The following is a 13,965-nucleotide window of genomic DNA, read 5'->3' as shown; positions in this document are numbered from 1 at the left end:
CAACTGGTGATTAAGCAATAAGCCCCAGCAGCCAATTTCTTTGTTTTCAGTCAGTGCATTTCAACATCAGGACACTGAAGGCACTACAAAAAAATCCTCACTCCTGCTCTAAGTGGGGTCAACTTCACTGGACTGCTGCAAACAGACACCAGAACAAAAGAGAGAAAAAAACCCGGGACTTCAGATCTTTTCTGAGGAAGCAGATTAGAAGTTTGAACAGACTAACAACTAATTAGATCACATCGTTTATAACAGGAAGTGAAATTAAGCATTATTAAGGATTTCATGCACTGTTAGGCATCCTGAACCGAATTCCATTGTTGCTTACACTTTGAAGAGATTATTTGTGCAATCCCCAGTGATTTCAACACAGAAATGCCAATATGTTTCTAAAACAAAGATACTGAACTTGAAGCTGGAAGATTCATGATTGCCCTTGGATGTTGGTCTTATTAAAACTTACATTCTCTTAAGCTTCTTGTACTGGGTGAAAGCTCCAGGGGGAATGATTTTGATGAGGTTTTGTTCCAAACGTCTGAAAACAAAGCAATATACATGTTAACTACACAGCTACAGGGCGGGGATCACATTAAACATGACAGCAAATTTTATATAAATACAAAACCAACTTAATGTTTATGCAAGACACGGTTTTTTCTTTTGAAATCCACTAAATGGAGAAAATGCTGAGAAAATAACTTAGAAAACAAAACAATCTCTGTGATTGCACTAAACTGGTACAGGAAAAAGATCAAGGGTTAGAGAAACTGCACCTTTAAGGCTCGTGGAATTAATAAATAACAGTCTGTATGTTTTAAAGTTAAGGTAGAAAATAAATAATGCAGATGCTTTCCTCGACTAGGTGTTGTAAATAGAACATAGGCATCTGAACTAAAAGCTAGGTTATGTTGTGACAGCTTAATAAGCAGATTAATAATTCTATCAGAACAATTCAAGGAGCAACAATCTATGGGAACATGCTAAAACCCAAAGTGAATTAATTCACTGCAAGGTGAGTCCAGTTCAAGCAGTACAAAAAAGAACAGTATCTTCCTATTTTAACTACCAAATGCTGAAGGTTTTCTAAAATATGCTCTGGACTACATGAAAATGCTGCTGTTTTTATTTCTAAGATTTGGTTGAAAGAGGTATTCTTTATGAAGTATCATAAATGCACGTCTCACTAACATAAAACGTAAGCAGCTTTAAGATACCACATACAGTAACCACTAAGATTAATTTCTTTTCCTTCCCAGAAGTACTTTCAATTGTCAGCAAGTTCCCTGAATTCCTGCTAAAAGGAATAACTTCTCCTCAGATGAACTCTTAAGTGTTCATCTCAATTAGAAATGTAAAAGTAGATTCCCATAAAACAAATTCCAATGACCATGGCAGCTAAAATTCTGCAGAGTTGGAACTGAGAGTAAAATGTGATTTTTCCTTGCTCTTACTTATTATTCAAATGTTGTGTATTTTTTCCCCAAAGTGTCATAAAAAAAAAGAAAGAGTTTAAATAGTAAAAAATCTGCGGTTGGAAATGGAATTGAAATACAAAAACATACCGCAATGATGGAATGAAGCACTCGAGTCATTTGGAGCTGCTGCAGCATTGCAGAGGGGAGAAAAAATTTTAGAACCAGGAATGGAGATAAAATGAAATGGGAGAAGGGAGAAATAAATCAAGGTTTGTAAAGGACTTGGGAATAATGCAGAGAAAATGTGCAAGGCCCATCAGCTCTCTATTGCACAGTGTATCCTCGTGGTGATCTGTGCTTCCATAGGCAAGAGAAAAAATCCCCTTGAAAATAAGATGATTTGCCAGCACAGTTACACTCCGAGAAGCTATTCAAGTCTCAAATATTGTGATATTTGCACAGTCAACTTGCACAGCCAACGTGCATGCCCTCTTTTATTTCTGTAGCAGTCTATTTTAAAGGTTGTGATCAGAGTTAATTCTACTCCTTGTTTTGTGATTTGAATTAGAGTCTGAGATTTCCCTTCCAGTTGGTCTAAATATACCACGCTTCATTTCTGGCAAGTCCACAGTGAAATGCAAATTGCTGCAAGCTCCAGCACACCACTATTGTTGGGTGTTTGTCACCAGAATTAGCAGTACACACACTCTTCCCATAAAGGCTTTTTGTCAGCCTGCCAGTTGGGTGTTTCACTCCTCCCAAGTATTTCTGTGCAGACACTTCGAGGAACAAAAGAGGGCCGTGCCTGCCCAGTTCCCTGGCCCTGCCGATGGAAACTGGGGGATCACACGGACTGCACAGCAGACCTCACAGGGAAACTCAAATAAAGAGATGGGGAGGTGGGGGAAAACATGTCCTTTTTTATAATCACTGAAAATTCCAAGGAAATGTTAGTGATTCAAAGGTGGAAATACACACAGAATTTTCTTCTTGTAAGGTGAAAAAATACAAAATTGGAATAGCCACATGTCCCAAGTAATAAAAAAAAACCAAAGAAATTTCTAGAAGAGGTGGAGAGGAAGAGAGAAACAGTTCTTCGAGAGAGCTGCCTTCTGAAGCTACTCCTGAACTCTTCACCCATTCCTACAGGATTTAGAGCTGATGACCTGTACAGAAATAGATGGACAAGGCTGGTGTCATCTGCTGCTATATTTTCACCTTAGACCTTACATTTTGGAAGCTCTTTGTAAATGAAGGACTAAAGACTACACAGAACACAACCTGCCCAGTGCACCATACCTTACAGGTGCTACCAGGGAAGCACAGGCAGCACCACAGGCTCTCATCAGCGTGTGTCTGCAGGTGGGTTCCAACTTGGGCACAAAACAGAGGCAATCCTGGAGCACTAAATAAGTGCTTGTGCTGCATTAAATACGCTGCATTAAATAAGCACGTGTTTTAATTATAGATTGGCAGGCAGAGCCTCAAAAACACAATGCACTTACACAACTAAAATAGCAGAAAACACATTGTTTGGATTAATATTTTGTGCTTTCACCTCATCTGAGCTCATAAATGACATGTCAAGGACAGCAGAGGATTAAAAATCTCAAGAAACACTAGGTTCTGCCAGAAGGGGTGTTGGCAATTTCAGGGTGATGAAGGCTTAATTATAAAACAGTGTTGTTCATGATATAATGGGAAACTGCTGTTAGAGGTGCCATCTTTGAAATAAAGTGAAAAACAGCCCTTACCTAATGCTGGCATTTTTTCCTCCACAAAGTGAACAGCTAATCTAAATTTTACAGCCACATTTCATTTCAGAGAAAGTTACCTGGTTTAACCTAGAACATGACCTGTGGAAACCTGTACTTTTCATGGTCCATCCCTGCATACCATGGAGTGCTGTCACACTATAAAACCATCTGTGCTAGTGCAAAGCAGCATCAGGGAGTTCATTTTGGGGGGACATTATCAGAATATTCCATAAAATAATTTTACAACACATTTGAGAAACGTGTACAAGACACACAGCCCTACAAGGCTAAATTTGGATAATTTAAACTACTACCCCCCACATTTAAGATTTCTTACCACTCAGTAAAATTCCCCTCGATTCTCCTCTGGTATTTCATACTCAGATCTGCTTTTTAAGTAGAATTCACGAAACAGATACAATAAATTGGCCCAGTTCACACTCCCAGCAGCTTTTGTTCCTCTGTTTGGTTCCCAGTTTCCCTGTGCCATGTCTCCTGCTGCCAGCTGAGTGCTGAGATGAATTGAAGCGTGTCTCCCCCCTTCTGACACCCAGCAATGCTCTGTCTGCCTCTCCAAGCTTTATTTTACAGTCTCTGACAACAACATCAAAGGACAAGAACAATTTCCTTTCTATTCTCTAATATATCATCAAGAGATTGGAAAGCATGAGGGCCCAACGGATTCAGATACATTTTTCTTGTTACAACATGATGTTAGACAGGGTAAAGTCCTCCCTCTTCCCACTCTCTTTAAATGACTTTGCAGCAATGACAGCGAAAAGTAAACATATCAAAGAAAAAAAAAATCCAAAACAAACAGGGGGAAACCATGCAGTTAAAGATGAAAAACTATCCCAGAGTAAAGAATAAGCACTCAAATTCCCATGCTAATCCATCTCAGAGTTCACCGAGGTGCAAATCTTTTCATCACCACCTCACTGTGGTGCCTGTAACTGCTCAGCCCAGGATGGCAAAACACAAAGGATAAAAAAAAAACAACTCTGCTTAACGCGGGCTTAGCAGAGCCAGCTCACACTTGGGAGTGACGAAGCCATTTGTCTTGAAGAGTGATTCCCCCTGCAGAGTGGGGGAGACAGATGTATTAATTTGGGCCCTAACTATCTCCCTTTCATTGAGGGAAAGAAAGAATTTGTTATTTGGGTCTCTAATGGAGCAGTTTGCCAGCAATTTTCCCATTTCAAACACCGTCTCAGCTGCTAATGCGTAATGTTTTGTCAAGCTTACCTACCCATAACATAGACAAATCACTACCTTGGAGAAAAAAGAGAGAGGGAGCGAAGCATCAGTACTGATAATTCTCAGCTGTCAGATGAATAGAGCCTACAAATGAGACAGTCACGCTCTATTAACGGTGCCACCGAGCTCCTGCCTGAGACGTGTCACAGACGTCCCCCTGCATTGGGCAGCCAGCGGCTTCCCTGCTGGGAGGCAGAAAGCGAGTGGATGAGCCAGGCTGCCCCCAGGATCACTCTGCTCCCAGGGATGGGGCTCTCTGGGGCTTGCTCTGCTCGGGCAGCCAAGCACCAAAGCAATCTCTGAGAGGGCGACAGCGTAAGATCAGCTCAGCGTGCAGCAGGAACCTGTGGCACACTCGTGCCTGGCAGGACACACACACAACCTGCGTGGAGGTTGCTGGGGAAGGGCAGAAACCACCCTTTCCCTCTTATTTTTCCCTGGCCTATAAGCAGGGATTTGCAGGGAATGGTTGGGGGAAACAAGGAGCGTGGGCATCCACCACAGTGACAGAGCCCAGGGCTGGGGAGAACCATCTGTATTAGGAAGGAGGAAATTTCTAGAGCACATAACAGTCAAGAGAGACTTTTCCTCCTTGTCAAAGACTGAAAACAACCGGATTAGAAAAACCTGCTTGGACCATTATTTCACCTTTATCTCATATTTTGTGCTTCGTATCTTATCCTATATTTTTGACTCTGATGAAGGAAAGCCCACAGATTTATCCTCAGTATTTAAGATGAATAAGTCATACTTAAAATTTGATCTTCTTACTACATATATGAGCTAGATCTGGTCCCTGCCCTGATGCCTTTCTTGCCTCTTCCTTTGAAATACAAGCTTTATTCCTACCATGCACAACAGGTTTGGGCAGCTGCACTGAAGTATTTACCCAAAGAAGCCCTGGATAGGAGGCACCCTTGCTGGGAAAGAAGGAAAGGAATCCTGCCCTGCAGTTACAGTCAGAACCTGTGGCTCATTCAGCAGGAAAACATTCAAAAGCCACAGTTGTCACTCCTTAAACCCCAGAACAGGGCACTACTCTGCAAGGCAAAAACCCTGCAGTCCTGCTGCTTCAGAAAGTGTTTATGGACTGAGATCCCAAGGAACAGCCTTTTGTGTCTCTCACCCCTGAGTTCTAAGGCAGAAAATGAAGAGTTCGGGAATTGCAGGACATTCAGCATTTTAAATGTCTGTGCTCACTGCTTGTTTCAACAGAGTTCAAGCCTTCAGCCTCTGCCCAGCCAGGGGCTCTACCACCACTATAAAACCTCTGAACACATATGGTCCTCCAAGACTTTTATAGTGCTGCCTTTCATCACAGCACCTGAATGACTTCCAAATAAAATTAATAATATGCATTCTAGATCCCTCTCATTGAGTCTGCCTTAGGAACTGGAGAGCTGAGAGCCAGTAAACCATCCACCTATATTAATACAAGGTGACAAGTAGAGTTTCCCTTCATATTCTGTTTGGTGCTGATTTTCAGGGTCTGGCTGTCGAGGTCCTGCTATAGTTTCAGACAGGGCTGCTTCTCAACAACTCACCTGAGGGCAGATATTCAACAGACAAAATCTTACAACAATGAACTGGCTTGTCAACGTAAATCTACCCAGGAAGTTACACAGATAATTCTGCTCACCAAAAGACATCTTTCAGAACGAAACCAGATGTTTTGATATGTTCCCTGCTCATCTGAAAGTAGTGCTAGTGATACTGGATCTTCTAAAATACCCCAGTGAATCTAGTTTCAGCTGTCACAGCTGTGTAACCCAGCATTTGGTCAGGTATCAGCTGGTGAATGCTGAATTTGTAATGGCAGCTGCATTATGAATCCATCAGCTCTCTTGTAGCACGTTAATTTTGCATTAATTTGCAGTACAGACAAACAGGAAGACACCAGAGAAACCCTTTGACTGGTATTTTGCAAAACACTTTCTGACATCACAGCAATGTATCTGTAACCACATAAACACCGGAATGCAGCATTACACTGCCAAACCTCAAGGTTTCTCCATCCACCACTGTGACACTCCACATTCCTGGTTGGAATTTTTGGCCCTTTTCACAACCTCTCATTGTTATATCCCCTGCCAGTCTCATTCATGTATTTTCCCTGCTGCATCCCTGGAATGAGGGTGCAGAGCCTCACCCAGCACCACGACTGGTTGTGCCCAGATGTGAAAGCAGGGACTCCAGCTGAGCTTCCCAGTGAGGATGTTAAAGGTTTAACAGAAGCTGTTTTGGGGTAGAATACAAAATAATGCCTCCCTGTTCCCACCTCAGCAGACTTTATGGGGTCACTGGACTTGGGATCAGGGTTTACAGGAGGAATTTCACCTGTACACAGGCTGTGAACACAAATCCAGAACAGAGAGTCCTTAGGTTGGAGAAATTTGGGAATTTCGAGCTCACTGCTGCTGAAATGCAGCCCAGTTACACACCTCATCCAACCAGCACACACGAGTTCACGTGTGTGTGTGTGTGTGTTTCCAAGGTGTTGTGGTCTAGCAAACAGCAGCAACAGAGATCCCACTCCTGGATTTTTGTGACAACTCATGATTCCAGTTCAGAAGGCTCCAAAGAGACCACCCCACAGAGATGAGGTTCTTGTGTTCACTTCAACAGCAGAGCATCTGCTCTGAGCCCGACTCAACCTTAGACCTCTGCTGAGCACTTTCTGTTGTTATTTTTTTAATTGGATTTTTTTTTTGGGGGGGGGGGGGTTGTTTTGTTTTGTTTTTTGTTTTTGGTTTTTTTCCTGAAGCTTTAAGTCCTATCTGGGAGAAAGATGGTTTCTACAGGGCCAATGGGAAAGCAATCCCTCACCTATGGCTACATTTCCTGAATGTAAACCAGCAGACTCAGAATGTTTGCCTTACTGAGAACAAGTTTTTGCTCTGTGAGGTCCCAGAAAGACTAACCCCGTAACACATCCCATTATTATTTAATTAGTGCTTCAGAAGGTCAGTCCTGACCAGCCTCTGTTGGCTTCCAATTACTTCAAGAAAATTCCAGCCCAGACCACTCTCCAAATTTTGTCACAGTGCTATCACTAGCTCAGGGATCTGAGGATTTCAAGTTGGTTTGAAATATATTTGTCAAGTTGTAACACAAAAATATAATTTTAGACTTTCTGGAAATGGAAGAAAGGTAACTGAGAGAAAAGAAAAACAATTGTTTAATCTCTAACTTACTGTTAAGAGCTCCATACAGTCTGCAATATCTATTTTTATTATACACTTATAAACGCTGACAAAGAAAAGGTAGAACACCAGAAATTAGTAGAAAAATTAAACAGCTTTCTAATAGTTGAAGTTCTGCCACCTGTAATATTTTGTCAACAAAACAGATTATGGCATTTGACTATAAACTTCCCTTGAATACTTCCTTCTTTTCTTAATTTTTTAAAGCAAAATAAACAGGAGAACACATGTAAGCCAAAAAACAATTAGAGTTTCATCCAGTAAAAAAACCTGATTAGTATATTTTATGTCAAAGTTAAGATTTTACGCTCCCTGTTTTATTTTCTGTGATTGCTTCTCCCCTTCATAATTGGCTTTAAGGATATATATACTCATTATACATTACAATCTCCTTATTTTGCTTGGCAACACAGGAGCTCTGCAGTGAAATCTGTATTAGATAAAAGATCTGTGCCTTTTTGGTTATACCATTCATTTTTATTAATAATTATTAATTTATGTTGCTATTGGACTGAAGTGATGCCTCTGGGGAAAAGAACACACATACACAAAAGATGTATGTAGACCCAAAAATAAACCCAAACCGAAAAACCCAGACAATCTTAAACCCACAAACTCTGTAAGTTTACTCCTACACAGCTTGGTTGAGTAAATGAACCTGTACATAACCTTTTTGAGAAGAAATCTCACCATTATAAAGACTCGTGAAGGGGGTAAAAAATGATACAGCCAAAAGGGAAATTATCATGTGTTATGAAATCCAGATTTATCAAAATAAAACCATCTTCCTGTGTCTACAGAGAACATTAGTTACACTTAATCTTAGGAATGAAAGTAAAGATGTAAGAAATAAACCCTGCCTTGGTCCTGCAGCAGAAACTCCCTGCTGTTACTGCTTGTTTCTAAAACACAGCTTTCTATTTTCCTTGATCATTCTCAGCACAGAAAACACCTTTATTATCATTTTTCGTATATTTATTTCTCTGCTGACTCTCAACCTAGAATCTTTTATTTATTATTTCTTTATTATTTTTGTGTCTTGATCTCACAGAATATTTTCTACATATTTTTTGGCCTGACAACAGAAACCTCTATTGAATGCAAGGAGTGAGTGACACAGTTTGCCTGGAGAGGTCCAGAAAATAGTAGTCAAGTCTGACATGCGAAGCTGTCCAGAGCCAATTTACAGCAGTGAATGAAAATCATATTATATGATTCAACTACAGGAGCCAACCTGATTCCCCAGCCAGAGAACTTGCCACCGGAGGCAATTATGGAACATTTACTACAGTGTCCAAAAATACTGTGCTGGCCTCAGCTGCAGTATTTACTGGAAGCCTGGGAAAATTATTATGATTTTCTTTTAGGAGGAAGAAAAGTGTTAAATGCAAAACTGTCATTCCTTTATCTACGAAGTTTACAGTTTCTACACACTTATATTTTGGATAAAAGAAAAAAATCCTTATTGTAAGAAGCTGAGAACTTCACAGTTAGTTGTTAATAAACATGAAAATGTTGTGGAGTAGGTAATTTATAATTTATATTAAAAGAAACAACTTTACTATAACAAATAGTTACCAGTGCTCAACCTTTTTATAACAGCTTTCCTGACTTTATTTTAATTGGTGGAAAATTCACTTCGAACATACCAATAATTCAAGTGCCCAGAAATTGTTCATCACCTTCCTGAAATCACAAAAGCTTCATAAAGGTTCCTAGCTCTCCTGGAATACACACTCCTACAGGTACTAAAGAACAGAGAAGGGAATTCCTTCCTGAGACAATCTTTGAAACAACCATCGGAGCAAACCTGTCTACCTACAGGTCTGTCCGAAACACTGCCCAGCACAGTGGTACCCCCATGACAGCAATTCTCTATTAAATTTGTCAGGAAAGCAGTCATTAGAGTTAGAATAAGTAGAACATCGCATTTCAAAGTGACTGCCTCGCAGACAATGAGGTTTGTGCTCATTTTTGCCAGAACCAGTAGGAAACCAACACAGATCCTTCCTGTGTGCTCAAACTCCTGATTTTTTTCCCTAAGTGTAGGAATTATGCACCAAAATCACGCAATGTTCACACCTACAAAAATATCAGCCACCAATTCAGCTACCAAGAGTGAGAAGGATAAACTAAACCACGGCAGAACAAGTGACTAACACTGACCTTAAGCCAAACCCAGGTGCTGGTGGGAAGGCTGCCATCCTGGGTTACTCTGCTCCGCTGTCAGATGGAGCTGTGGTTGTTATCTCACCAGACACGGTGCCTAAGCAGCACTTTTCCTTGAGGGACTGACAGCCTCTTTACTCTGTCTGGAGCAATTACATCAGCACTTAACCAAACAGTCCTCGTGTCTGATTCAGACACATCCTATCCAGCATTACCCTTGCCTTATATAATTATATTCCTCTTAATCTCACCAGACAGGGAGTATGGTACAGGTTAAGTAACAGTAATAAAACAAATTTGATGTGAAAAAGCCCAAGTTTGATCTAAGATCAGTTTCAAGGTCTGAGGATACACTGCAGACTGTGGGGTGTGATTTGTAAGTCTGCAGATGATCGAGACTTGGCTTTTCAGAGTAATTAGCGTTGCACAGCACAATGTGTTCACAGCACAGCTCCTATTGACTCCTGCTGCAGCTGTGAGTCCTCAGCACCAGCGAATGTCTCAGCTGAGTCAGCCACAGCCCGAGGATTACATCACTAGCGACCACCCAGGAAAAGCTGGTGCAAGTCACTTGCCCAGAATCAATTAATAAAACCACTGGCAAGAGGAGACAACACAATTCTCCTAACAGCACTCATAAGATTATCTTCCCCCCAGTCCCCATTTTACAATTTTCCTGTTTCTGCAACAAGTAAACAGACCCTATATGCACAGGTTCCCTCCCTAGACATCCAAGATGCATCCCTAGACAGCAAGGAATCAATCCAGGCCTTTACCAGCAACATGAGACTATGTTGTTGTTAGAGAGGATATCACAACAAATGTATAAAAAAGCTCTGAATGAAGACTGCATTTAAAAACATTGATTTTGTAATTTTCTAATTTTTCTTTTACTTTTAAAAAATTATATATTGAATTAAAATAAAATTTAATATTTAATTAATAACCAAAAGCCAAAATAACTAATTCTACCACAAGGAAACTTAGGTGTAATAGAAGTATGAGACCCAGACCTGTGCAGCGCTGTCCAGCTGGAATAGCAGCAGTGAAAGCAGGAAATCTCTCTGTAGAGTTTAATAGTTAATCTCTAGGTAGTCACTGTGCACAAGGACAGACACACAAATTGTTGTTGGGTTTCCCAAGTACCTGGTGACAAAGCAGGAAGGCTCTGGAAGATCCATGTGCTTTCTGGTGGGAAGAGGCTCCTTGGCTCCATCTCTACCTGCATCACTCTGTCCTGGCCCCAAACCCTGCCCAATCCCAGAGCCCTCCTGCTGTATCCCCACAGCCCAGCCTGTGCCCCAGACTCACTGACAGCAATCTCAGGCCTGATCACCAACTATTCCTCACCTTCTCAGACTCACAGCACTTTGCTCAACCTGTCTTCGTTTCCTTTGTTCCCAATCCTTCTCCTCCACTTATTTGGTTGTTTCCTTATTTGAATTCAGCCTTTTCCCAACAGTTTCCATACTAGCCCTGCTCGTTTTTGTTCTTTCAAGCATCTCAATCACAATCAGCCTTTAGCATTAGCAATTAAATCAATCCTCCTTTTAAACAATGTCAAAAGCCTTCAGAGAAGCAGTGCCCAGTGCCAGTGGTTGCTGCTCTGACCCCTTCAGGCACCTCAGCAGGAGCACCCTCCAGACCAGCCAGAAGCAGGAGGGCCAGGCTTTGGGGGGTTTTCCATCAGGAGGGTCCTGCACTAACAATCTTAAAGCACAAAGGCAGGAGTGGTAGTCCCCACACTATTGTTTTAAAGTGCACAAAATTCTCAGACAAAAGCTGTTCAGAATTCATATCCTAAAATACAGCCTTGCTTGAGGTGATAAATAAAGAATGAGTAGATTGGTCTGAGAGAGATAAATAGCACGAAAACTTCATTCTAAAGAAGGGGCAGAGGGAAAGTGTGGCAAGAGGGGAAACAATTACTAGGGAGTTACTGATCTCTCTCCAGTACTAGGAGGCATCAAACTGATTTGGTAGGCAGGATGTTGAAGGAAATACTGTTAGAAACACCACAGTGCCCCACACCTGGATATGCAGGAAAGCTGTCCTTTCCCTGGCATCAACCCAGCAGTGCCAGAGCTTGGACCCATCCAGCCCATGCCCTGAGCCAACAGCGGCCCAAACCACACACTGAGGGAAAGCCACCCTTGGGGCACTCCTGTTTCTCACAACATCCTTCAACAGCTCCCACGAGCTGCAGGGCAGTGACTCCTGCAGGCACAGCTGGGAGCTTGGGGTTTAACAAGTCTCTGCTCCAGCCTGGCTCTGCTCTCTCCACGGGCTGAGCTGTCACTCAGTCTGACAGCCACTGGCTGCAAGGCTGCAATGAAGTCTGAGCAGAAAATCAGATTTCTTGGGGACTGTCTCCTCCTAGTTGGTCATCCCTCCTTCCCTGTATCTCTGCAAGGTCAAGTCCATTCTGCATTCACACTAAGCTCCCCATTTGCCTTGCATGCACCCTTTCTTAATACATGCAACTTCTCCTTTTATTGTAGATGCTGTTTCAACACAGTGAAATTGTTCATTTCCAGCAAACCACCAAGCCATATTTGTTTTGGTATTTCTTTGTCAGTATATGCCTCCAGGTGCTTAATGACTTTTGTTTTCATCCAAGTATTCATGCAAAACTTTCCTCTGCGTATTCTCATGTGTTTCTCTATAACATGCACTGTTCATTTCTCCTCTGAAAAGCACAAGAGAACCACTTTGTAAGCAGAGAATCTTTCATAGCATTCAGCACACAGTCTGTATTCCTCAGCTTCAATTTCTTGTAACTCATTTTTCCTCAGTCAATTTGGCTGCTGATGTCAGCTCCCCACTGAACAAGAAGCTTTATGAAAAAATGAATTGCATTCTGTACATTCTTGCTACCTACTTTATGAAATTATGAAAAAACAAGTCTGGGATAGAGATTTCTGGCTTTCCTAAATTTTTTATTTCAGAGTAAACATTCTTGAAATGAAGATCTTCACCTTGAGGAAAGGGGTAACAGAGTAACACAACAGACTTCTAAGTTGCATGTGGCAAAGGTCAGCAGGAAGGGAAAATTAAGTGTCATATGATGCTTGATTTATGTCCCATGACAAGTGAATTACCTGTTTTGTGACAGGGTTTTATCAACAAAAACAGTTCTAGGACTTGTTGGCAGCTTTGTCAGAGAAGTTTCTGCCTACCCATGCTAATGAAGAACGGTGGGAAGGCTGAATAAAAGATCTTTAATTAATACTGAAACAGAGTGAAATGTAGGTCACCTTTAATAACTGTGTTAGAGCAACAGCTCTGTGTTTCACTCTTGTAGAACAGTTTATCAGTCAAGGGTTCTTGTCAGACACAATTTGGCTTATAAAGAAATACTGAGTTAAAGGGAAATACAAGAAACAGTTGAATTCAACGTTCCTTGGGGTTGGGTATTGGGAAGAGCAGATACATAACATCTCTGTTGACATGGACAGTTGGATCAAGTGCATCCTCAGCAGGACTGCCAACAGCAACAAGCTGGCTCTGGGAAGACCTGAGAGCCCCTTCCAGTGCCTGAAGAGGCTCAAAAAGAGCTGGAGAGGGACTTGGGACAAGGGATGGAGCCACAGGACAAGGGGGAATGGCTTCCCACTGCCAGAGGGCAGGGTTAGATGGGATACTGGGAAGAAATCCTTCCCTGTGAGGGTGGGCAGGCCCTGGCACAGGTTGCCCAGAGAAGCTGTGGCTGCCCCATCCCTGGAAGTGTCCAAGGCCAGGTTGGACAGGGCTTGGAACAACCTGGGCTGGTAGAAGGTGTCCCTGCCCATGGCAGGGGGGAAAGAGATGGTCTTTAGGATCCCTTCCTTAACATTCCATTATCCTATGAACTTATTCTTTATTGTAGTGAATTTTGCCACATAGCAGTATTTCTACAGCTGGATGAGTCCAGTGACTACAAAAATATTTGAGTTCATACAATGTAGACTATAAAAGCTGGCTGGATGTCAAGAAAACTCTGTGTGACAAGCACCTAAATAGGAAAAGAATTGATCTGCATTCCCTATGGACTAACCAAAAGCAAACTGCTTTAATGTAACAGTATTTCAGGACCACAGTAGTACGAAGTCACGGACACAGAAAGAGAAGATACCAATTCCTAAAGGCAGTAAGACAAATAAGTCTGTAAAACTAGCATCTGAT

The 13,965-nt window shown here is 41.7% G+C and overlaps 1 protein-coding gene across 1 annotated transcript in view; it reads right to left on the bottom strand.

Annotated features, from left to right (window-relative positions):
* The window catches only part of SLIT3 (slit guidance ligand 3), a 482,804-nt gene that overhangs the window by 150,393 nt on the left and 318,446 nt on the right, over positions 1-13,965 (bottom strand). The window contains exon 10 of the mRNA XM_027892706.1: positions 464-535. Within this exon, the coding sequence (XP_027748507.1) occupies positions 464-535 (72 nt within the window). The remainder of the gene's footprint in view (positions 1-463; positions 536-13,965) is intronic.

The sequence above is a fragment of the Empidonax traillii genome, unplaced genomic scaffold (assembly GCF_003031625.1).
Source record: "Empidonax traillii isolate 1590-97213 ecotype Southwest subspecies unplaced genomic scaffold, ASM303162v1 scaffold364:size1245619, whole genome shotgun sequence".
Taxonomy (NCBI): Eukaryota; Metazoa; Chordata; class Aves; order Passeriformes; family Tyrannidae; genus Empidonax; species Empidonax traillii.
This window is presented reverse-complemented; position numbering and strand designations above follow the sequence as displayed.